Genomic DNA, 22507 nt, shown 5'->3' with positions numbered 1-22507 from the left:
AGCCGATAAACCAAGTTAGCGCCGTATAGCATTAGTTAACTCACCCGGTTGTGTGCGGGCGGCTAGCGCCTCATATTATGAACCCAAACATGACGGCTATGTCCGGGGAACTTTCACGACAAGTACAGCGAAGCACCGGTGTTGATCTACGTCAGCCACGGTCCCCTGTCACAGCCAGGTAGGGTAATGTTGGCTACTTGCCTTTATTGTGTGCCGCCGTGCACCGATGCTGCTGTAACTGTGTTTGTTATGTAGCTGCCGTGAATATGAAATGCTGTTTTAATGCTAGGTAGGGATGGCCATTTAGAATTTTTTCTTTAACCGGTTAACCACCAGAATTAACGGTTATTAACCGGTTAACCGTTAAGATTTAATGTAGCCTATTTATAGTGAAATACATGAAGCATTTTAGCAGGGCTCCCAACCTTTTTTTGTCCCAAGGACCGGCATATTAATTTAAAAACAATTCAGGGACCAGTAGCCAATTTAAATGCCTACATTTTGACATTCACACGGACAGCATCCACCTCAAGAAGGCTAATGCTAGCGCTATGTTAAGATAGCGGGAGCCCACGCTGTTAATTAAATTATACATATGACATGGGAGTGTTGTGACCATAAATTGTGACTGGGAGAGTACCATGGACCTATTATAGAGTTGAGAGTAGCCTACACTACTCGTTTCATTCTTTACCGACAGTTGGCATTCTTACATCCGGTTTAGCGATATCAAAATAAGAGTCCGGATTTCAGAGAAATTAATATTATTTAATTTTTGTAACCGTTTAACCTTTACTTAGTATTAACCGGTTAAATATCTTCTTAACGGTTAACCAGTTAACCATGGACATCCCTAATGCTAGGCTATTTGTGGTGTTCAGTTTGTCTTTTGGCACAGTTGTTGGCCGTGTTGTTTTTTTTGTGTGCGGACATGCACGCTGTTGTGTCGGGTCGGTTGATTAGGGGAAATACAATATCGGGAGGGAGACTAGGCACGTTACGCACGTAGAACCATTTTTGACACAAAATGATAGCAACATTTTAGCTGTGTTACGCGCGTAAAGCTTGCGCGGGTAACGCGTGTAGTGCGTTCGTACGTACCTTAAGGCTGGGAAATGTGGCTGTGATTGCTCCGAAGAGATTAAATGAATTTGTGATTGTGGTGTGATAATCCACCACTTTACCAATTATATAAACCTAGCAAACGTTATTTTTTCTCGTTAAAATTACTAATGGCCCAGAGTGAACTTTTTAGACCTAACTGTAGAAAAATAATTTAAAATTTCATACATATTCACAAAAAATTAAATTAAATAAACATTTGTGCAAAACAGCAATCCAATATATTTTTATTGAGTATAAAATGTATATCATATATCATCATTAAGAGAGGTCTCAAAACATAAGAGTCCAAACTCCAAACAAATGCATTTGTTCTCAAAAACAACAACTTTGTTCATTTCAAAATGTAAACAGGAAAATATAGCTTGTAATCTGTTTATTTCTGTCAGTGTTGTCTACACTCAGTGCTGTTATTTCTGGAAATGACCCAAATCATAGGCCTAAAAACTAAACATAATGTCAGCCTGTAACAGACAATGAAGCTGTTGGAAAGTCACACATGTTTGGGTTTCCTGAAATTGTGTTATAGGCTACATTATTAAAATAGCTTTTTTGTATTGCATTTCCTGTGTCAGGTCCTTCGGGAATACATCTCAGAGGGAAGTCCATGAGATTTCAAATGTTCTTCATGTGGGCACTGCTTTGGGCTTAAGGTACATCCTGCTGTTCCAATAGTTGGGATTGTCAAAGGATCTGTCAGCAGCTGCTGGTTCACCTACCCCGACTCCAGCTCTTACTTTTACATAGGGTTCAAACCCCGATCTGTGCGCCTCTATGCCCTCTACTGCCCCCTGCCCGTCCCTCTGCATGTTCTGGTACACCACTGCATCTCCGGGCAGCAGGGTAGCAAAGCAGTCCATGTCCTCATACTCATACGCCTCGTCCTCGTCCCTGTCCTGTATCTTCAGTTCCTTTCTGTCTTGAAGAGCTTGTCGCAGCTTCGGCTGTCTGTTTGTGTAGTGATAATCGTTGTCCTCCACGTATTCATCCTTCTCTCCCTCCTGCTCCTCCACCTTATCATCCTCCACTTCTTTGACCGTCCTTGTTGGCTTTGTTGGAGGAGGAGGAGGGGGAGGGGGAGGGTCATGTGCTGGAGGGCTTACGTCTCTTTCACTACCCCTGATGTCCATGTATTCATATTCCATTTGATTCGATTCCTGCTGCTCCGAACCCGAGTTGTGATTGGTCGGTGCATGAACTCCATTTACCTCCACAAGTGGTGTGATGACGTGCCCGCCCGAGCACGCCATCGCTTGTGACGATACAGAGAATGTGCGCCTCTTTTTCTGATTCAGCCGTTGGCTGTTGGGCCTCTGCGAGACAGTCTGCTTGTTCATATACTCGTATTCTTCCTCATTCGGGTTGTCCAACAGACCCAGCGAATGAGACTTGCTCATCCTGCCGGAAGTGGCTCGAGAAGAGGAAAGCAGGGTATCTGAAATACAATGCAACATGTTCAAAATGAGGTGTGCAGTTCCTGATGAAGATGTCATTCAATAATACTGTAGCTGTGCATCTTTTCAGTGAGCCAACACTTTTGTCCTGATGTTGTTTTTGCCTTTTTGCCAATAAATTTGATACAATATTGAAATGTACATACCTACATAACTTTGAGCCTCTTTTCTTTTAGTATTTTTGTGTTCTTCAGCCAAAATATAATATTGTAAGAACTGGATTTTTTTTGCAAGAAATATATCAAGGAAGAGTTTGACATATTGGGAAATATGCTTATATGTTTTATTTCCGAGATTTAGATGAGAAGGTCGAAACCACTCTCATGTCTGTTAGGTTAATATGAAACTAGAGGGTTTCTAGGTCTCATTTCAATAGACAACAAAATGATTCTATAACCTCTTTCTGGGCTGTCTCCAGGAAGCACATATCCATTCTGATCTTCTTCCTCTATCTCTGGTGATGGCGTTTCTGGTGGCCCACCGGACATGCTGTCCCTCTGCGACACGTAAGCGCTGTCCTCACGATGACGTCGTCTTTTCAGGCTCCCCGTCAGAGAAATATCCTCACTCATTTCCAGCTCCACCCCAGCGCCGCAGCCCTCAGAGCTCTCTGACATAGTGCGGGCTGAGTTTAGTCGAGAGCGCGACTGCCACATCATGGCCTGCACAAGACACCACAAACAGACCAATATTAAAAACATGACTAGTGTTTACAGTATTTTGACTCTATTATGCTGGGTTAAAGACACTGAAAGCAGTTTCTAACAAAGTGGCTTGGGGTTAAGCCACTTTGTATACAGAGCCCTTTTTAGCTACCTGTCCTGGGTTGTCAAATCCTGGGGTCATTGGCAGGTATCCAGCCCCACTTGATGAAGGAATAGCCGCCTTAACAAGAAAAGATGGGAGTGCAACTTAGATCAAGGAGGTGACAGTAAACATACATTTTCAGTCATTAACTGGCCACAAAAGTGAATGTAAGTGGTGTGTCTTACTCGTTGAGGGTCCATCTTGGAGAGTCGACTGAGGCTCCTGGACGGAGACATGTAGTGGGGGGCTGGACTCTTGCCATCCACCTCCTGGTCCACCATCAGCTCGATGTCTAGGTCATCCATGTCATCCAGGTCTGCACTGCGCTGGGCAACTTCATCTGGGGGTGAGTCCTGTTGGCTGAAGTCCTCCTGGTGGACAGAGGACACATATTAGCATGCTGTAGGAATGCCGAAGGAGTTCCACAATAAACAGAAAATTTCTGTCCACAGTTATAAAATGCACAAAATGGGTGGCTAGTGATAAACACACAGCCTTTCTTACTTTGATCACTAGGTAGCGAGGCGGGTCTCTGGCCATTCTGGTAAATTCATTTGCCAGCTCTTTGAATGTTGGGCGGACATTCTCATCAATCATCCAACCTGAAAATGAAAAAGTGCCAAAGTTTGCCACCCGATTCTACGGAGTTGTTGCAAAGTAATGCACAATTAAGAGCATCTGAAAGCAATTATAATGTGTTGAACAATACCAACAGTGTAAGATAGCTGAATGCTATTGTCACCATTTGCTAATCAAACACAAAGTGCAGCTGGGCCTGATGGTAATGTCAGGGGAAAATGACAAGGTACTCACACTTGACCATGACCATGTAAACATCAATGGTGCAAATCTGAGGCTGGGACAGACGCTCGCCCTTTTCCAGAAGATCAGGAACTTCCATTGGACGCATCGTAGAGTAGGGCTCGGCCCCATAGGACATCATCTCCCATACAGTCACACCTGAATGACAGTGACACATATCGCGTAGCATGAAACAGCACGCTGGTCCAGCTGAAACATCCACACCTCTATCACTGTTTTCTTAAACACTCTTCATGAACCAAAACCGGGACTGGTAAGGAGGTTCAAAACTCACCATAACTCCAGACATCGCTTTGATGTGTGTACCTGCGAAACAATATGCTCTCTAAGGCCATCCATTTGATTGCCGCCTGAAGATGAAAAACAGAAAGAAGTAGTGTGAAAACAGGAGAATTGTCTCAGTGTGCAAAATAAAGTCTAAATGAACTTTGATCATGTTATTGAGTGTTGTATCTGTTGTGCCAGTTTACAGACCTTGACCTCATTGTAAAAGTACTTCTTGTCATCAGGATAAAGCAGGTCTGCAATGCCATAGTCTGAGATCTGGGCAGTGTAGTTACTCTTCAGGAGCACATTTCTGCCGGCCAGGTTCCTGTGGACCATCCTGTTCTCCTCCAGGTAATACATACCCTGATGAGAAAGGACATCAGCTGTTAGTGGGATGGACAAAACAATGCGTACAATCAAATAGCCTAAACACACAGACGAGAAGAAGAAACGATGGATCCTTTACCTTTGCGATTTGAACACACCAGTTGAGAAGCCTCTGTGGGCTGAGTTTGTTCTTGCAGTTCCTGACGTGCTCCAGCAGGGAGCCCTGACCGCTGAGCTGGGTGATGAGCTGCAAGCTGGATCCGGGACAGATACCCAGGGTCCTGACAACGTTCACGTGGTTCAAGCTTCCCATCATCATCATGTGCTACAGTGAACATTTTGTAGAAATCATTAGGGATTTTAAAAAAAATAAGAGAAACATCTATCCTTTTTAAAAGCAATAATCTACCCTTTAAGTTTCAAATATTGACTTCTCGTAGGCTTGACAGCTGGCTCTCAAAGCAGTTGTTGTTAGATTCACAGCCGTTAATGGACTCACTCAAATTAATATAATTAAAAATAATGATCCTCACATTGGTCAATTCATCTCTAAATATGTTACTTTTATGGAGAGCTTTGTAGCTATGAGGATGTTCTTGCAGTGTAACAGGAAAGTAATGTATTTACTTTGTTGCCTTTATAGTAACTATGAGTACTTGAATCATACTGTACTTCAGATAAAGATCAACAGCAGAGAAGGGCTGCAATCTTAGTAATTTTAGAATTTCTTTAGATACATTACGTTTGCCTGCGAAAGCCCTTCACCCTTCAGAGCTACCTTTCAGACCTCCCATCAGTTAGTATTAAATAAAGAGTTCCTCATATTAAGGTCACATTTTCTTACATCTGTCATCTCATAGAAGGTCTGCCTTCCAGCGCGATCATGGATAGTCTTTATGGCCACAGGAAGCTTCACTGTATCGCCTTCAGGAATCCAAATGCCCTGTGAGGAAGGAATTAGATTCATGCTTTGTTGAATGAAGTTCCAGATGGGCAAGAGAAGGATTCTTTAGACAACTGCCATAATCACCATTACCTTATGGACAGATCCAAACACCCCGTTGCCCAGCAGCTTGATCTTACGCAGCTCTGTGGGCTTCAGGATGCGAGAGCGGACATTAGCCCCTTTCTCCCCAGGTTCCAAAGGCTCAAAAGTCTGTGTGGGCACATGCAGAGCATATGTTAAAAACAAACTTAACTGAGCCATAACAACGCCACACAGATTTCAGACTCAGACTCACCTCTCCACTCTCCATGTATCTCCTCATAGCTCGCTTGCGACGGATGGAGAGCCCTCGTCGGTACAGAATGGTCAGCACGAAAACAGAGAATGAAATGAAGAGAACGGCAATCACTCCCAGTACGATGCCTGTGGTTGCTTGTCTGTTCAGAAAAGAAGAGATGTCTAATTGTCAGCACTAAATATTGAAACAAATGGTCCAAACTGTTTTAATATGACAGATCGAGAGGAGCAACTTACCCAGAAAGGTACCGGGATGACCCCTCACAATCTCCAATTCCAGGGCCAAAGCACCTTCATGAAAAGAAGATTTAAAATTTGAAAGCAACACACACGTGCGTATAAATACATAGAGGAATAGCTCCACTCATTCCTTACCCTTGGGTACAGTTGCTATGGCATGGTTCACAGTGGCCTAGCTTGTTGGGGTATTTAAAGATGACTCCCTCGCCTCCCATCACGCCCTCAGGACATGAAGGGACACAGTGTGGACCGTCCTGCAGGCTGGCGCATGCTACACACTGGGCTGCTCCCTTTAAAAAAAACATTTTAAGAGGAAACTTTTAGTTGACGATCAAAAAGCAAAGCTGACAGAGATTTTAAAGAAGGAAGGCTCAAAGTAAGTGGCATCATGTGGTACAATCATGTCTGCTGTAGATGCCAGTAGGTGGCAGCATCACACCCAAAGAGGATAAGGAAAGTCATACCTGGCCTGTGCAGGTCTCCTTCCCTGCCTGGACCTTACACTCAGGGTGGCATGGCATACACTCCCCTGATTCGCTAGCAAACTCCCGCCTCTCCCTGCATTCGGGGCAAAAAGTCACTGTCTTTCAATATCTTTCAACAGACTGCAGATAACATTGAAACACTCGCCCAGCAAACATGACTCACATGAAGGCAAACACTGAGTATTAGTTTTCATATTATTGATTAATTGGTAAAGACTTACCCAGTTAAGAACATGCAGTCTGGCACGCACGTTCCTCCCCTGCTGTATTTCTTACAGGACACACACTGGTTCGGCCCCGGGCCCCAGCAGCCATCAGAGGAGCACAAGGGGTCGCACACGTGGCCCTCCTTAACTACAGACGGCAACCGAGCAAAAAATAAGTGTAAAAAAATCACTGTCTCATCATCAACATCAAAAAGGGAGATGGTTAAAACTGATCCACAGTTGTAACTAACCACACTGATTCTTAGGCCTGTTCTCCTTGATGTCGAGGTGCTTGTTGCGTCGCTTTGGCGGGGAGCTGAAGATCCGCGTCCAGTTGACAGTGTCGTGGTAGCAGAGCTTTTTGTTTCCTGTGATGTAGACGCCACCATCGTTTATTTTGCGCAGGGAGCGGAACCCGAGGGAGGTCAAAGAGGAGATTCTCGTCACCATCAGAGCGTAGCCCCTGAAATAAAAAACAGTACATGAATGTTGTGTAAGAGTTGAATAGGGGCCAAATATTTCGATTGGGTTCAAAATACGATCAGAGAAAAAGGCAGGGCTTGATCATTTGAATTTTGTGGGCTACTAAGTAAACCATCTTTCTGAGTTTGTGAGGGTTGAAATCCTTTCAGTTTCTCAGATGTAGGCTACATTTAATTTTTGTGTGCCATTTCAAAAACAGAGGCCACTTTGAATAATTTTTTCAAGATTCACAAATTCAGACAGAAAATGATATCAGACAGGAGATAAACAGATCAAAACGGGTCTAAATAGATTTAGATTTAGTGTCTACTTTATACCGATTAAATTTTAGATTTTTTTTCAACCTGTATTTAAAGGAGAATTTAATTATATTTTTTTGTTAATATACGTGTTAACTCACTCTATATTCATACAGCAATCACTTAAACAGTATGCGCAGTTCATTACACAAGTCTCCTAGTCATTCAGATGTGTAGTAATTGCCAGATGAAAATTTGAAAAAGCCCATTTGGTATGGACAGGGTTTAATAGTATTTTACAGTTTGAATGGATTTCCTAGCTGAAAGTATGAAATAATTATAAATGAGTTAAAGTCTTGAAAAAGTGTGAAAACATATTTTAATGGGCTGGGAGCTAAACTACATTGCTGGCTTGATTTCTATTTACGAAAATACTGTTGAAGGAGTATGAAGAATTGGAAAAGTGGAAAAGGGTCTAATTAGTACGAAAGGGATTAAATTGTTGAATGAGTCCCACAACGTATCAAAGAATTTGGAATATTGAGGAGGTTGAATGAAGCTGAAATAATGAATGGGTTGTAAGATAATAAAATAGGTTGTAGAAGAATGACAAGATCATTGAATCAGCTCAGAGCTAAATGACATTGTTCAATTGATTTTTTTGATAAAGCAGCTGAAGGAGTTTAAAGACTTGGAAAAGGCTAAAGGGTCTACTTATGTTATGAGTTTAAATTAAGTTTCTTGCTGAAATGATCAAGTAGTAAAGGCAACAACAATGCTTAACGAAGTATTAGTGGTAGAAGCAGTTCTGAGAGAGAGTCACAGAGGTTTAATCAGTTGATCACAAACAGCTGTGTTACTGTATGTGGGGCCTGAAAATACTGATTTATTGTATATCAGAACTGGTGATAACACAGAGAGCCCTACGGAGGTACCAAACGAACAAGACACCATCACTGAAAAACGGTAGGTCATATGACGACATTTCTTCCCTGTGAGCACAACAAAGCTTTGTTGAAGATGTACATGTGTACGATCAAAGTTTAGAAATAAATTTGTGTTTGTTGTCTGACAATGTCTGTAGCATGGAAGCTTTCACGCTGTGTATTTGAAACTGCCACTTTGTAGGCTAATTACCTTCTTAAAAGTCAAAGGGCTACAAACCAGATACATTCATGTCAATTGTTTTCAATTTAAAAATAAATCTATATGGTATACAATAAGTAGTCAGTAGTGATTACATTTAACAGTTTGGAATTAATCTGCTCACAAGGTAAAAAAAAATTCTTATGGCCTTTTCTTCCATAAAATACAACCAGAATCAAACATTCCACAGCCAAATCCCAATTTCCACCAGCGTGAGCATGCAAGAAAACCATGTGAACTCATTGAAGGGTTGTCGCCCACCACCAACCAAATCACACAGTCGTAGTTCTGAATATGCCCGGTGAGGATAATAATAAAGAAACAAAATATCTACACCAAAAACGAACAGAAAACATTTAAAACTAAGATGTTGTACATAAATAGGAGAATTCAGGCGGGCATGTGAAGTATTTACTTTACCTTTTAGAGCTCACTCCTCTAAATGGGCCAAAATAAAGATAAGGAAGGAGATGAAGAGATAAAGGACACAAAACATAATCAGATGCAAACTAGTGAATAACATGAAAATAACAACCTTTGTGTACTAGAAGGAACAAAGACTACGTAAGAAAAAGGGAGGGAAAAAAAACAACAACTGCTCACTTGTAAAGTTTTCTGCCCTGAATTGTTTGTAGGTTGGAGAAGACTGACAGGTCGGACAAGTTTCGAGGCCATGACTGGATACTTAGGATGTCTGAAAAGGGAAGCATGTTTTTTCCTTATTCTGCTCACTGTGATGTTATATTAAAAACAAGCAAACACACACACACACACACACACACACACACCTGTAATCTCCCTCACAGTGTTGAAGATTTTAAGTTTCTCTGGGTCGAGAGCTGGTACATTGTTGAACGGATCACTATGAACAAAGAAATAAAAAAATATAAATAAAGGCTTGTTGCATAAATGGAAAAATACTTGTCAAAGCTCTACTGTATCTCATGAAAACTAAATGGCATCTTTAACTATAGTCTTGTTTACCCATCGATCCCTGTCACCAAGAAGTGCAGACCGCCCTGGATCTTAGTGCAGTTTATGAAACTGTCGATGTTGAGCGCGTCGACAGTTTGTTTCTTTGGATCTCCCGTGCCAAGGCAAACTGGAAGATAAAGAAGAGGAGGACATTCAGTCAGCTAAAACCAACCAGCAGTGGTGGAAAGTACCTGAACAGGAGTATATAAAGTAAATAAGGAATGCTTCTTAGCCCATCTTATCGATCAGTTGTCAGTTTTGGGACGACTGTGGCTCAGGTGGTCGAGCGGGTCGGCCAATGATCAAAGGGTTGGCAGTTCGATTCCCGCCCTGCCACCTGTGTCATGCCTAGTGTGAATGTCGTGAATGCTATAACGTGTAAATGGGAATAGGTCTCCCTTGTAAAAGAGTCTCCGGTCTCAATGGGATTTACCTGTATAAATAAACGTTTAAAAAAAAAAACGTGTCTTGGAGCAGCTGTGAATTTTCCACCATACCTTTCGGACAGAGGCCTTCACAGCGTTTACACTCCTTCACACCCTTTTTCTCCACCTCCATCATATCAGGAGGGCAATTGCTCACACATGAGCTGCCATGCACCAAAAAGTTTACTGTAAAAATGAAAAACAAAAGGGTTCAAATAAGTGACACAAACAACACTGAACTAAGACATAGCTTTAAAGTAGCCTTTTAACAACAGTGTTAGCAACTGGTGCTTTGTGAAAAGGTCTGAATGATGAACTCAATGTATAAACTGCGTTGGTGATAAATTCAGTCTGTATGGGAATAAGGCAGTGTGTGTGTGTGTGTGGGGGGGGGGACTCACAGGGGCACTGGAGCACGCAGATGGAGCCATACTGGTACTTGGCATCGGGGTTGGGCTCAGTTTTGAATGTGTTTTTGTTGTAAAAGAGGGTCTGGGGACACAGGGGCACGCAGGAGCCAGAGTTGTTGAAGTTCCTGCAGGCCTGTGAGTAAACAGCACGGTGAGGGAGGAACACAGCTTATGGATATCTTTTTGGTATGATGTTTTGACCAGTCCAATTGAGAAAAGCTAAGCACAGGTGTTACTAATAAAAACAAACGATGGCTCTGGTCTATTGAATTGCATAAGCCACAAATAGCGTGACAGTAACCTGAGACCAGCGTCACCATTTTAATTTTTTTCTGAACACCTGTCCTTTTCCTATAGTGCAACATAACAAAAAGTGTTCTGTGTTAAAAAGTGCGTATTGAAGTGGCAGACTCACAAAGCATTCTGTATCAAGGGGTCCTGTGCAGCCTCCAGCGCACTCGATGTGACAGCACTCGCTCGGGTCTCTACCAAAGCATCGGGCGTTACACTGAGGTGCACACACGGTCTTTGTCACTGAAAGATAGTTGAGAGTGTGTTCATTTGTTGATGTGCAGTCAGTGGTTCCCTTTTAAAACACTCATATGACGTGCGTAAGCATTCATACCATGCTAATCTTGAAATTGTTTTAAATTGACCTAAAAAATCAAATACGATTAATGTAAAAGAATATACAAATTAAAAAGACACATCAAAACTTGGATTGATATTTAACTAATACATAGGTGAATACATTTTTTGTTTGATTTGTTCTTTAGGGTTGAGATCAGTCTGTCTTTAAGCTCTATCAGAGATTCAAGAGATTATCTCTTTATCTCCATATTTCGATATTTGTGACTGCGGTGTATCAAAATCACGTGCTGAATAGCAATTTTGAACAAATTATTAAGGGTTTTTATTATGGTGTTCCAGCGTTTCTTTTCATTTTTTTTACATATATTTTAAAGTATTTTTTAGAGTATAAAATGTAATTCATGTGAATGTTGTCTGACTTATGTGGTGACAAAACAATTATAATTTAGATACTTTGTTGGGGCATTTTTATGGTTTATAGGACAGTGTTAAAGAGAGCAGACGGAGAGGGCAGAGAGAGGGAAATACATGCGGCAAAGGGCCTGGGCCGTAATCGAACCTAGGCTGGTTCAACAAGGACTTGGCCTACTGGTGTGCCCAAATACAGTATGCACATCTTTAAGGCGCCCCAGGGCCATAACACCCACTGGGGAACCACTCATTACAGAGCTGAGTTGATTCATGGGAATCAAAGGGATGCCGATGTTACTCACAGGTCTGGCACGTGTCATTTCCTGGACCCCAACATGGAACGTCTCCGCATGCCTCATTGCAAGGCTCTAAGATAAAAGTGTTGTCATCAGTAGGTGCATTTGTACATCTCAAAGCAGACCAGAGCAAAACAGTGACACCATCGAAGGTAATTGATGCTCGTATCATCATCACCCCTTCCACTCACTTTCAGGCCCGTTGCCCTCCATTATAATATCTGCGGACTCATCCTTCATTATGTCCTGCCAGTTCACCTGCTGGGCGTAGCTCAGGTACTCATTGTGGATGATCTTGACTCCTCCCCTCAGTATCTCTGTGGGCGGCACACACATTATAAATGGGCGAAAAGACAATCATCAAAGCATGCCCAAACTGGTCCGTGACTCATGCTATCAAACTCATGTCATTCACTTTTTACTAGAGCACTAATGCAAGCTGAGGGTAGTGTGCTGGAGCTCATGTTACACTGGCGGTTTGAGCACACGAGGCATTCCAGGGAATTCACATCACTACGACAAAACACGACGAACTGTGCTCGGAAGGTGTGGCCGCATTGTGTGTGTGTGTGTGTGTGTGTGTGTGTGGGAGCTCCAACAGTAACCCAGTGTCACATCCAGCCTGAGCTCTGATCTGCTCCACTCCAGCCCCAGTCACTCGTATACACACTGACAGAGTGGCTTCCTGTGTTACCTGTCAGGCCCACCAGGCCTAGTTCTTTCAGGCCAGGCTGCCCATCCTTCACGTAGTTGACCATCACAGCCAAAGCGTATTTGTCCTCGTACAGTGTTCTGCCCCTGATAACGCGCAGGTGTTCCAGAGGCAGGTAGCTGAACTCATTGAGGGCGATCAGGACGTAGCCTGTCACCTCCCTGATAGACTGTGGGGTTTGTACAAGAAAGAGAAGGAGACATTAAATTAAATAAAAGTGATTGTTTTTGGAGTCACTAGCTGGCAGCACAGGTGTGTTTTGTCCATGTTGCTAGCCTCCATGCCAGTAGTGCATTGATTGATTTAGAGAACAACTTAAAGGGGAAATACATTAGCTCATTGAGCATTACAAAGATATCATCTACTGTAGACAGATATAAAGAGATTGTTTTTATCTCTTTATCAAGTTGATGGACCATGTCATTGTCTAGACTGGCTACAACCCCAGTATTTCTTGATGGCACTTTTACCTGTCGCTCTGTAGAAGGAGCTATGGTGTCTATCCATGTGTTCAAAGCCTCACCTGAAGGAAGGAGATGTCTCTGTTGTGGTCCATGGAGGCGATCTCAAGGTTGCCCATCACAATCTCACAGCCGTTGTACTTCTGCTCCATCAGGTTGTACTGCTCCTCTGGGTTTTTCATCGTGCTCATTGAGTTGTGCGTGCCGGAGCAAACGACCACTGGAAAAAGAAATGTAGTTTATTTTACATGAATATGTTTATATTTGACACACAGATGATATTTAATGTTTTCATGTTAGCCAAAAAAATTCCACGAATAGCCATGAAAACCAACATCAAATTTGTATTATCACAAGTGTTGTCTGTGCAGTCAAAGCCCGGTACCTCCAGTGTTATCCAAAAAATGATATGCGTGAGCCACATTGTTAGAATGGGTGACCATCATTGCCGTAAACATGAGCACGGTATAGTTTTCTTTTAGTTAATCCCCCAAACACAGCACTGCGGCCGTTAAACTCTTCAGCACACTAAATGTGTATTCATCTGCAGCTGATAATAGTCCTCAGCAAACACACTATTTAATACTGACCTAAATCATAGTCTCCAGCTGTTTTAGAAATGATATAACCTTTAAAAAAAATAAGATGTGATGAAACTTTCATTTATGCATCCTGAGTCAAAATTGCTGTGACGAAACTGAAAGCAAATACAACAGCCTTGGAACAAAGCCTGTCTCAATGGTAGATTTTGAATGGGATCCGTAGTGGCGGCAGTGGCGAAGTGGGTAGGGAGATCGCCTCTGGAGTGCAGGGTCGGATGTTCGATCCCCTGTCTCCCCGCCACATGTCGAAGTGTCCCTGAGCAAGACACTGAACCCCAAATTGCTCCCGATGGTTCAGAGAGCGCCTTGCATGGCAGCTACTGCCATCGGTGTATGAGTGTGTGTGTGAATGTGGTAAGATATGTAAAGCGCTTTTGGGCTGAGAAAATTGGCTAGAAGGCGCTGTATAAGTCAAGTCCATTTACCATTTGTTCAGTCCTTGTAAAGTAACTGTCACCTGACTGTTTTAATCTAAGAAGTTTCAATTAACCTTGCGGCCATAACTTCTGTTGTTGAAGCCAATTTGTCTTATGGACGGTTAACTGAAGTAGCTGTGTTTTGAAAGAAAGAAATGACATCATGACATCAGCTCTCTAGATTGTTGATCTGTCTTCAGTATATCAGCGGCCTTGGGGCTTTGCAATACAGAAAGTTGGGCAAGTCAGAAAGAACCGAGAGATTCTTTCATTTATTGCATTTGACAGACACTTTTACATAGCATAACTCAGTAATAGCATATGAATCCCTGCTAAATAGAAGGGAAATATCAACCACAAAAGCCAGAAAGGCAAACTTTCACTGATGCTCACGCAATAGTATCTCAATACAAATAAAACTACACACGGCCCGTTCAATTATTCATGATGAGGGGACAGCGTAAACATCATGAAGAGGGTTTTTATGCCACTAAGCCACTGTGTCCTCCTCGCACAGTGTCAATGAATGTACTGTAACAGTGCTGTGGATTGTGTACAGGGTATGTCCTTCTCCGAGACAAACATACGAGGCCTTGTTTATCGTCCGTGGGAGTTGAGCCATTCAGCGTCACTTGGAGGCTGCTTTGCTATTCAAATGTCAGATGGGAGAGCAGCAGCAGAGGGAACATGGAAACAGAGAGAATTGAATGTGACTTTTGAGTTAAATCTCATATAAGGAATCTAATGTGTTGCACAAAAACACAAACATGCATGGTCTTTCACATACACAGTATGGCCACATGCTTTGGTACCGGGGGTGTTTTTACATGGTTCAGAGCTCCGTTGCAGTTACGGTAGGCCTATGCTACAGTGTCAAGCAACGTTTTAAAAATGGCTAGACTGACCTTCCCCCGTCCAAAACCTTTGGGTTAGAAAATCACTGCAAATAGGCTCCAAATATGGTGTGGTGGGGCTTCCAAGAGAGATAAGGGCTTTAATGGTGAGTAACATATACATTTTGAATTATCTAATAATCTAACATGGGTGTAACATTCTGTCTGCCATGTGTACATCTGATTTTACAAAGACATCACTCCTATCCTGCCAACTAACTGAACTTTACCCTTAAAAACAAAAGTTCTTACTTCCTTCTAGCCATGTCGATTATTATATTTGTCAAGATTTTGTGATATCAGCCTCTGAGATTTGTAGTAATAATAATCATAGTAATAAGAAATTCGATTTATATAGCGCTTTTCTCACATTCAAAGTGCTTTAGTACTACTCGCAGCATTAAAACCAATCAAACAACAACAACACATCTCTCCAAAAGTGATGTCACATCTACTCTGGATAATCAAAGTGCAAATAGTTTTCTTTTAGGGACTTTTTCTTCTTCAGAAAGTAGCTCTGAGTAGTAATTAGGACATTGTTTCTAGAAAGACATATTTCTGATTAATCTTTTCTGATACCATCTGCATGGCTTCATGCCTATAAAGATAATAATGAAGCATTTTGTTATTGGAGTGGACTGACCCTTGAACCTCCGTCTAAGCAAGACCATGAATCAGTTGACTGATCGTTTATTCACTGTTACGTGGAAAAAGGAAAAACTCTACAATACACTTGCTGTTGATTTTATTGTAGTTGTAAGGATCTGAAGAATGTGTTTCAAACCATGTTCATACACCAAGTCCCCTTGACACACTCGACAAACACATTCCATTCACTGACATAAGAGTCAAAGTAGAGCAACAACAAGGGGATCAACAAGGGCATGAAAAGCTTATTATACTATCTATGATAAAATGTCTAATGATTATTAACCTGTGTGTGTGTGTGTGTGTGTGTGTGTGTGTGTGTGTGTGTGTTAGAGAGGGAGAGAGAGAGAGAGAGAGAGAGAGAACGTCTTAAGTTCAATAAGTTCTTCCTGATAAGCCACTTTATTGTGTTGCTGAGAACATTGGGTTCATAGGGGGCTGGCTCTGTGCCAAACAACATTAAAGCCTCACCTGTACTAAAGTCACAAAAACACATACCATTCATTTTGACATGCAACACAAACACTGTTCACATTCAGGGTTTTAGAGTGGAGACAGAAGGCTCAGACGCTGATATCTAAATAATCATGAGAGGCGGACAAAAAACAAATATGCTTGTTAAGGTAGATGACACAATAATAATAAATGATCAGGGCCATTCTGGACTTGAGGAGACTAAACATTTGAATAGAAACCCTGTGTTTCAAACCGGGGAGACAGGTTGTCATGGCACGTTCACACCAAGTCTCATTTAACTCATTAATTAATAGTTATATATCGTTATACTCGGTTTAAAAACCAGATTGTAAATATGTCAATTTGCTGTTCTACGCTGATTTATGCGCTCCATCATTTCCTCAGCTTTGAAACCAGCCGAGACTCCAGGAAATCACTGCTTCTAGGCCAAATGTCAACCTACATACTTCTCCTGTGCTCTTTACAAAACATCAAACACAGCATATCAAAAGAGTGCATTGACCCAACCAGAGACTGAAAGGTGCTATGGTACGTCTGCTCTCTGCTCTATCCATTTTGTCCATATCTTTTTTGCTTTCAAAAACCTTTGCTTGTTAAAAGCCATTCAGTTGAAATGATGTCAGTTCATGAGCGGCTCAAGGGTCAAGCCCTTTATCTACCCCACCTTAGTTAAGCCCAGGGAGCAGCTCACTGATATCACTAGATGACTTGGGCTGTTGACTCTGCACTGTTTGAATTGCCTGTTGGGAAATGCTCGTGAACGTCCCCGCATGTACATTCAAGCCCTTTCCACACGCTCCATACAGTATGTAGAGAATGCATACAGTGCAAACACAGCCCACTCTAGAAGGGGAAAAAAACGTTGTGTACAAATGCAATACAGTATGTGACAAACAGGCATGTCAGCCAGTTAGACAAAGCACAAGCTGCAGCTGTGGAAGCTGAATCTCAACTTGCCAAGTGGGTTTTCTCTGTCAAAGAAGGACTTTCAGTGTCGGCAGATGGATGGTGGAGAAAAAAGGAATGGGGTGGAGGGTTAGAGTCAATACACACATGCACACAATGGCCCTGTTTTGAAATAGCGCCAAACAAGTGTCGCTGTGCATCAAGATGTGCAGCAAAGGATCTGTGTGTCTGCACTGTTGCTTTCTACTTATTCCATCAATAACGTTGGGTCGGTTACCATATATATATGTATGTACATATATATATATCACAGGCCATTTTATTAGGTACAGTACACCTTTGGCCTACAGAACTGCCTTCATTCTTTGCATTCAGCCTGAACCATTGATACAAGGCAGGTTGGATCCATGCTTTCATGTTGTTTACATCAAATTCTGAATCTGCCATCTGAATGTCGCAACTGAAATCAAGACTCATCAGACCAGGCAAGATTTTCCCAGTCTTCTATTGTCCAATTTTGGTGAGCCTTTGCTAATTGTAGCCACAGTTTCCTGTTCCTAGCTGACAGGAGTGGAGCATGGTGGGGTCTTCTGTTGCTTTAGCCCATCTGCTTCAAGGTTGGACATGTTGTGCGTTCAGAGATGGTGGTCTGCATACCTTGGTTGTAACGAGTGGTTATTTGAGTTACTGTTGCCTTTCTTTCATCTCAAACCAGACTGCCCATCCTCCACTGACCTCTGACATCAACAAGGCATTTTCATCCAGAGAATTGCCGCTCACTGGATATTTTTAAATTTTTCGGACCATTCTCTGTAAACCTTAGAGATGGTTGTGTGTGAAAATCCCAATAGTTTGAACTTCAGCAAGTTTTCTTGACCACAACTACATGCCTAAATGCATTGTGTTACTGCCATGTGATCTGCTTTTTAGCCAATGTGTTACAAAGAAATTGAACAGGTGTAACTCATAAGGTTGCCGGTGAGTGTATGTACAGTATAGTATACATTATATACTGCACATGAACTTATTGAAAAATGGTGTCATTGTCCTCTGCACCAAAGGATAACCCAACGACGCGCATCAAAAACACAACACAGATCAGGTTCAGCTGTTGTTTTCATTTGTCTGTTAGCAGAGTTTCAGTTCTGCAAGAGAAGAGAGGAAGAAAAGAAAAGAAAAGAGGGAGGAGGAGATAAACAAGTGCAATAAAGCGGTTGAGACGATGACTGAGGTAAACAGAAACTTGGCACAGGTTGGCGAGAGATTATCGCATACCTGACAAAGTTGAGTGTGCGCACACACACACACACACACACACACACACACACACACACACACACACACACACAAAAGACTGACACCTGAGTGAACTAAACTCTTTCATTTCATGCTGCATTCACTGCACACAGCCAGAGGTTGTGAACAAATGAAGGGGAGGATTTTTCCTCTGTCACCAGTATGCAGAAACATTTCTTCAGACTTCAGTGAACACACAGAGGCAGACTTAGAGCTGCATAACATCATGCTTTGGCAACAGGAGCTACAGCATATTTGCGTTTTGACACATAGGTTGTTTTCATGTCACACCTGCCAAAGTACAGAAGCAATTCAAAGAGTCGCCACCTGTTGTTTTTCTGAGAGATATGAAATAAAATGTCATGCTAAACTGATTCCCATCTGATACATAACATATCGAAAATCTGAGATATTAACATAAAAAGAGTGGATGGCCACGACACACGACAAAACTGTGAAAATGTCTTTTTATATTATGACTGGACAGTAAACTTCATATATTACAACTTCCCTACAAAATAAAATAACGGAGATGACTAAAAATGTTGCTTTGAAATCAAAATGTACTTCGTCTTTGGTCTTTGGTTAAAAGATCTCTGAGGACTTGAGCAGTAGAAATACGTGACTCAGCAGACAAATGTTTCAAGTATACAAAGAGGTTTGTATCTCTTGTGAAACTTCAAGTACACACAACAGTTAATATGGTTTAGTATGCACTGTACATTGTGATGGGGTTACGAATGTTTTTACTGCATAAGTGACATCAGGGAATCAATCTGAAATCAAATCAAATGTGTTTTTGGCCATTTTGATTTGTATCTCAGGTGCCAGAAGCTCTGTCACCTGAGCATCAGCTGCCCAAACATTGGCGATCTAATTTTTTTTTTTTCTGAAACTCGATTGTGACAGCCACGAGAGCCTGGTGGGTCAGAGTTCACACACTACTATCCCTGTGTTCCAATCCCCATACTTCCCTACTATTTAGTATGCCAGAAAAAGATTTAGGATGTCCCAATACGTGCACGTCAATTGTAGTATGCTGAAATACATAAATGGCCCACTAACTCCAATAGCATTTTGGAGTATTCGTCTTTATTCTTGACATTTCTCGACATAACGAAAAAAATCTTCCTTATCTGATTTTTTTTCTCTCCTGTGGCCCTTAAACACTTCTGTACTTAAGTATGTAGTTTAGTAAAAAGAAAAAGTATTTGATATGGATTCAAATCACAACACTGCTCTAAACCACACCTCTGCTCTCAGTGGCCAATGTTGACATACTCATAATGTAATAGATTAATCCACGGCACACAATGAATCTGCAATTCTTTTGATAATCTGTTCATCTTTTTTTTTCCCGTGCTAAAATACAAATGTTCCCAAAGTTCCAGCCTCTCGATTACATGTCTTTGTCCTAGCCTACGTGAAAAAAAAACGACCAATATTTTACAGACAATTCCTTCAATAATCAGGGGAATAATTGACAGAATATTATATAAAGTTAATCATTAGTAGCCACCCTAGTTTATAAAAAAGATATTTGATAGGTTCGTTGTGATAAAAAAAAATGTAAAGCAGTTCCACTAGCTATAACATTCAAGTGCTGCTTAAAATAAATCCTATAATATAATGTTGCTACACTGCTAGGTGCCATTTTTCTGCTAATACTTATTTCATTTCACTTCTTGAAGCAGGGCTTTTGAGTGTGCCTGTTTCTACACTGTGGTGTTTTTACTCAAATCTGAATAGTCCTCCCATCACTGAGAAAGGGAGATCAAACACATCACAGGTAAAGATCATTAGGGCTGACTGTGGTTGTGTGAGTCAACAGGAAAGGTTGGGCTCCTCTGTCGCAAAAACCTTGAAACAATTGAGGCAAACATGGCAAAGCACACACGGAGTCGTGGGAGAGGTGCTGGTGACTCAGAGCAAACAAGTTTAACGTGTGCGGAACAGGTTCTCGTGTCTGGGGTTTGTGAGCTTGGACAGGTGCTTTCCTAGGCTACACATCTGAGCGCTGAGCAGTCATGGGCAGACCTAATCCATGGTGTTCAGAGGGATTTGTAAAATAGTAGTCTACACCGCAAGTGGATGTTTCGAGTTTACGAGAGTGTAAAAAGTGTCGAAAGAAGATAGGAAAAGTAGACTAGTAGTAGCCTAGTTAGAGAGACTGTGTGTGTGTGTGTGTGTGTGTGTGTGTGTGTGTGTGTGTGTGTGTGTGTGTGTGTGTGTGTGTGTGTGTGTGTGTGTGTGTGTGTGTGTGTGTGTGTGTGTGTGTGTGTGTGTTTGCGCGCGCGCGCGCTTGCCCACCTCCTTCTGTCTGTTCTGTCTGCGCGCTGCAGAGTTGGAGAACACACGGCAGCAGGACGCACAGCACCCGGTGCACCGTCCTCATGGGGCCGGTCATCCTCGCTCAAATCCCCCGAAGCTGGTAACGCTTTCACACAAACAGTGCCATCCAATCAACAAGAAATAACGTGTGTCCGTTTATCGTCAAAAAATGCCCATAGTAGTTTCATTCCGAGAGTAGTCCATTGAGCAGCCTTAGTTCGGTTAATCCAGATTGTAGGCTACAGCGCCCTTTTCCTAATAGGCCTATTATTATTAAAATGTCCTTTATTTGGCTTTCTACAAGATCTCAAACGAAGGAACAAATCTTCCCCGTAGTGAAAAGCACTTTGTGTTTTCTCTGTATGACATTAAACTGCCCCGGTGTGTGTGAGAGGAATCACTACAGTTCACTGATTGGAGCACAGCGCGGGGCCAATCAGAGGCCGGAGCGTCTGTTTTCCTGGCACTGATTTATCTGGGAGGGCCCACAGCGCTACACACAGAACACTGCTCACTAAAGCCGATAATGCCGATGATGGGAACATCCTTAAAATATATTGAAAGATTGCTTGGCATATTAAGATGCCCTTTTGACTAAATATTGGATTAAGGATGTGTTGAGGGAGATGAGTCAGAGCAGCTCCATTGATGAATAATTCTGTTTATAAAAATCACCTTTGAAGGACTCGTTTTGTACAGTAAAAAGTAGGTAGTAGGTTAGTCGGCTAACTTTTTTTTTTTTTTTACAAAAGGCCGAATAGTTTGGATAGCAAAACAAACAGACAAAAGCTTTGACTGGCTTCATTTTAAATATTAAATCATTTCATAAACCAAACGTAAAAAAAAACTACAGGGACAATATTCCCATGATGCGCTGTATATTTATCTTTAAATTCAGGGTTCAAGTTGTAGTGTCCCTGCCAAAACTGTCCTTCAGGCAGCAGTTCAAAAAACAACAGCCAGCAGTCTTTGTGTCCACACTACTGGGAGCTTTCACAACAATGCTGTCAACAAGTCTGAAAGTCCAAGGTGACAGGGCATTGGTACTTTTAGTGACACCATGTCAATAAACAGAGTGAGATCATCTTCATTGTATATATTTTTTTTTGTTTATATGTAACCTGGTGAGGTCACTCGATAAGCCCATTCGGGTTTCTGACCTCTCCAGCACATACTCTTTTAATCTTTACATGTGTTAATGTATTTGTTGAGTGTGTTGAGTGTGTGCAAATAAATAAATACCTAAATACCATTGTGCTGCAAGGCGTCTGACACATCAAACCGTTGTTGACAGAAACTGCACTGATTCTCAGACTTGAGACAAATGAGAATTCATTGACCCCTTTAGTCATAAAGTACACGGTGTCTATCTCTTCACACTGTGGAGTTCAGTCGCTGTGAAAATGCAAATATGCAGACTGTGTTCTACTACATACTGTATGCTTACTTCACCCTCTCTACCCAGCCAGTATTGTTTTTGCTCCTTTCAGGCATTTTGCCTAATTTTGCCATGGATCTTTTTTTTTTTTTTTTCCAAATGCCTTTTTAATAAATGAATCTTATCCAAACTCTCCTCTTCCTTGTTGTTCTCATTGATCTTTCATTACGTCAGAACAGGTGAGTCATTTCTATTTCCCCTCATAACCTGAACCTGACTTTACAACAAAGAATGGACCGTTTTTGCAACACCTCTAATATTTTCCTCTAAAAAACAACAGCACACGACCCTGACAGAAGATGTCTGTTCTTGTCCTGCTTCTTCACCTGGTCATCACAAACATTTTATTTGCCGTATAACAATCAGTCTTTGACCCCT

The 22507-nt window shown here is 41.8% G+C and overlaps 1 protein-coding gene across 1 annotated transcript; it reads right to left on the bottom strand.

Annotated features, from left to right (window-relative positions):
* Window positions 1-1352: 1352 nt before the first annotated feature.
* erbb3a (erb-b2 receptor tyrosine kinase 3a) lies at window positions 1353-21040 on the bottom strand. Its single transcript, XM_080026695.1, has 29 exons — window positions 20671-21040; window positions 13185-13342; window positions 12644-12830; window positions 12141-12266; window positions 11956-12021; window positions 11067-11185; window positions 10643-10784; window positions 10314-10427; window positions 9826-9943; window positions 9630-9703; window positions 9445-9535; window positions 9262-9279; window positions 7225-7436; window positions 6989-7121; window positions 6747-6840; window positions 6418-6572; window positions 6280-6333; window positions 6041-6182; window positions 5836-5955; window positions 5644-5742; window positions 4939-5124; window positions 4680-4835; window positions 4480-4555; window positions 4197-4343; window positions 3888-3985; window positions 3569-3754; window positions 3393-3461; window positions 2974-3238; window positions 1353-2557 (listed from the first exon to the last, which is right to left on the bottom strand). The coding sequence occupies exons 1-29, from the start codon at window positions 20765-20767 to the stop codon at window positions 1749-1751; spliced, it is 4311 nt and encodes a 1436-aa protein (XP_079882821.1). The 5' UTR covers window positions 20768-21040; the 3' UTR covers window positions 1353-1748.
* Window positions 21041-22507: the final 1467 nt, after the last annotated feature.

This window comes from Ammodytes marinus (assembly GCF_949987685.1).
Source record: "Ammodytes marinus genome assembly, chromosome: 4".
NCBI classification, from domain to species: domain Eukaryota; kingdom Metazoa; phylum Chordata; class Actinopteri; order Uranoscopiformes; family Ammodytidae; genus Ammodytes; species Ammodytes marinus.
Note: the sequence above shows the minus strand (reverse complement) of the source record. Positions and strands in the feature narration are given on the sequence as shown.

Bases quoted from the DNA above. Each gene is read 5' to 3' on its own strand.
- erbb3a (XM_080026695.1), bottom strand. From the start codon at position 20,767: ATGACCGGCCCCATGAGGACGGTGCACCGGGTGCTGTGCGTCCTGCTG. The intron at 9,536-9,629 runs GTGTGTGTGTGT...TTCCCTTTTCAG, and splicing joins CACTGTGAGGGAGATTACAG to ACATCCTAAGTATCCAGTCA. The intron at 4,556-4,679 runs GTCTGTAAACTG...TTTCATCTTCAG, and splicing joins ACTTTTACAATGAGGTCAAG to GCGGCAATCAAATGGATGGC.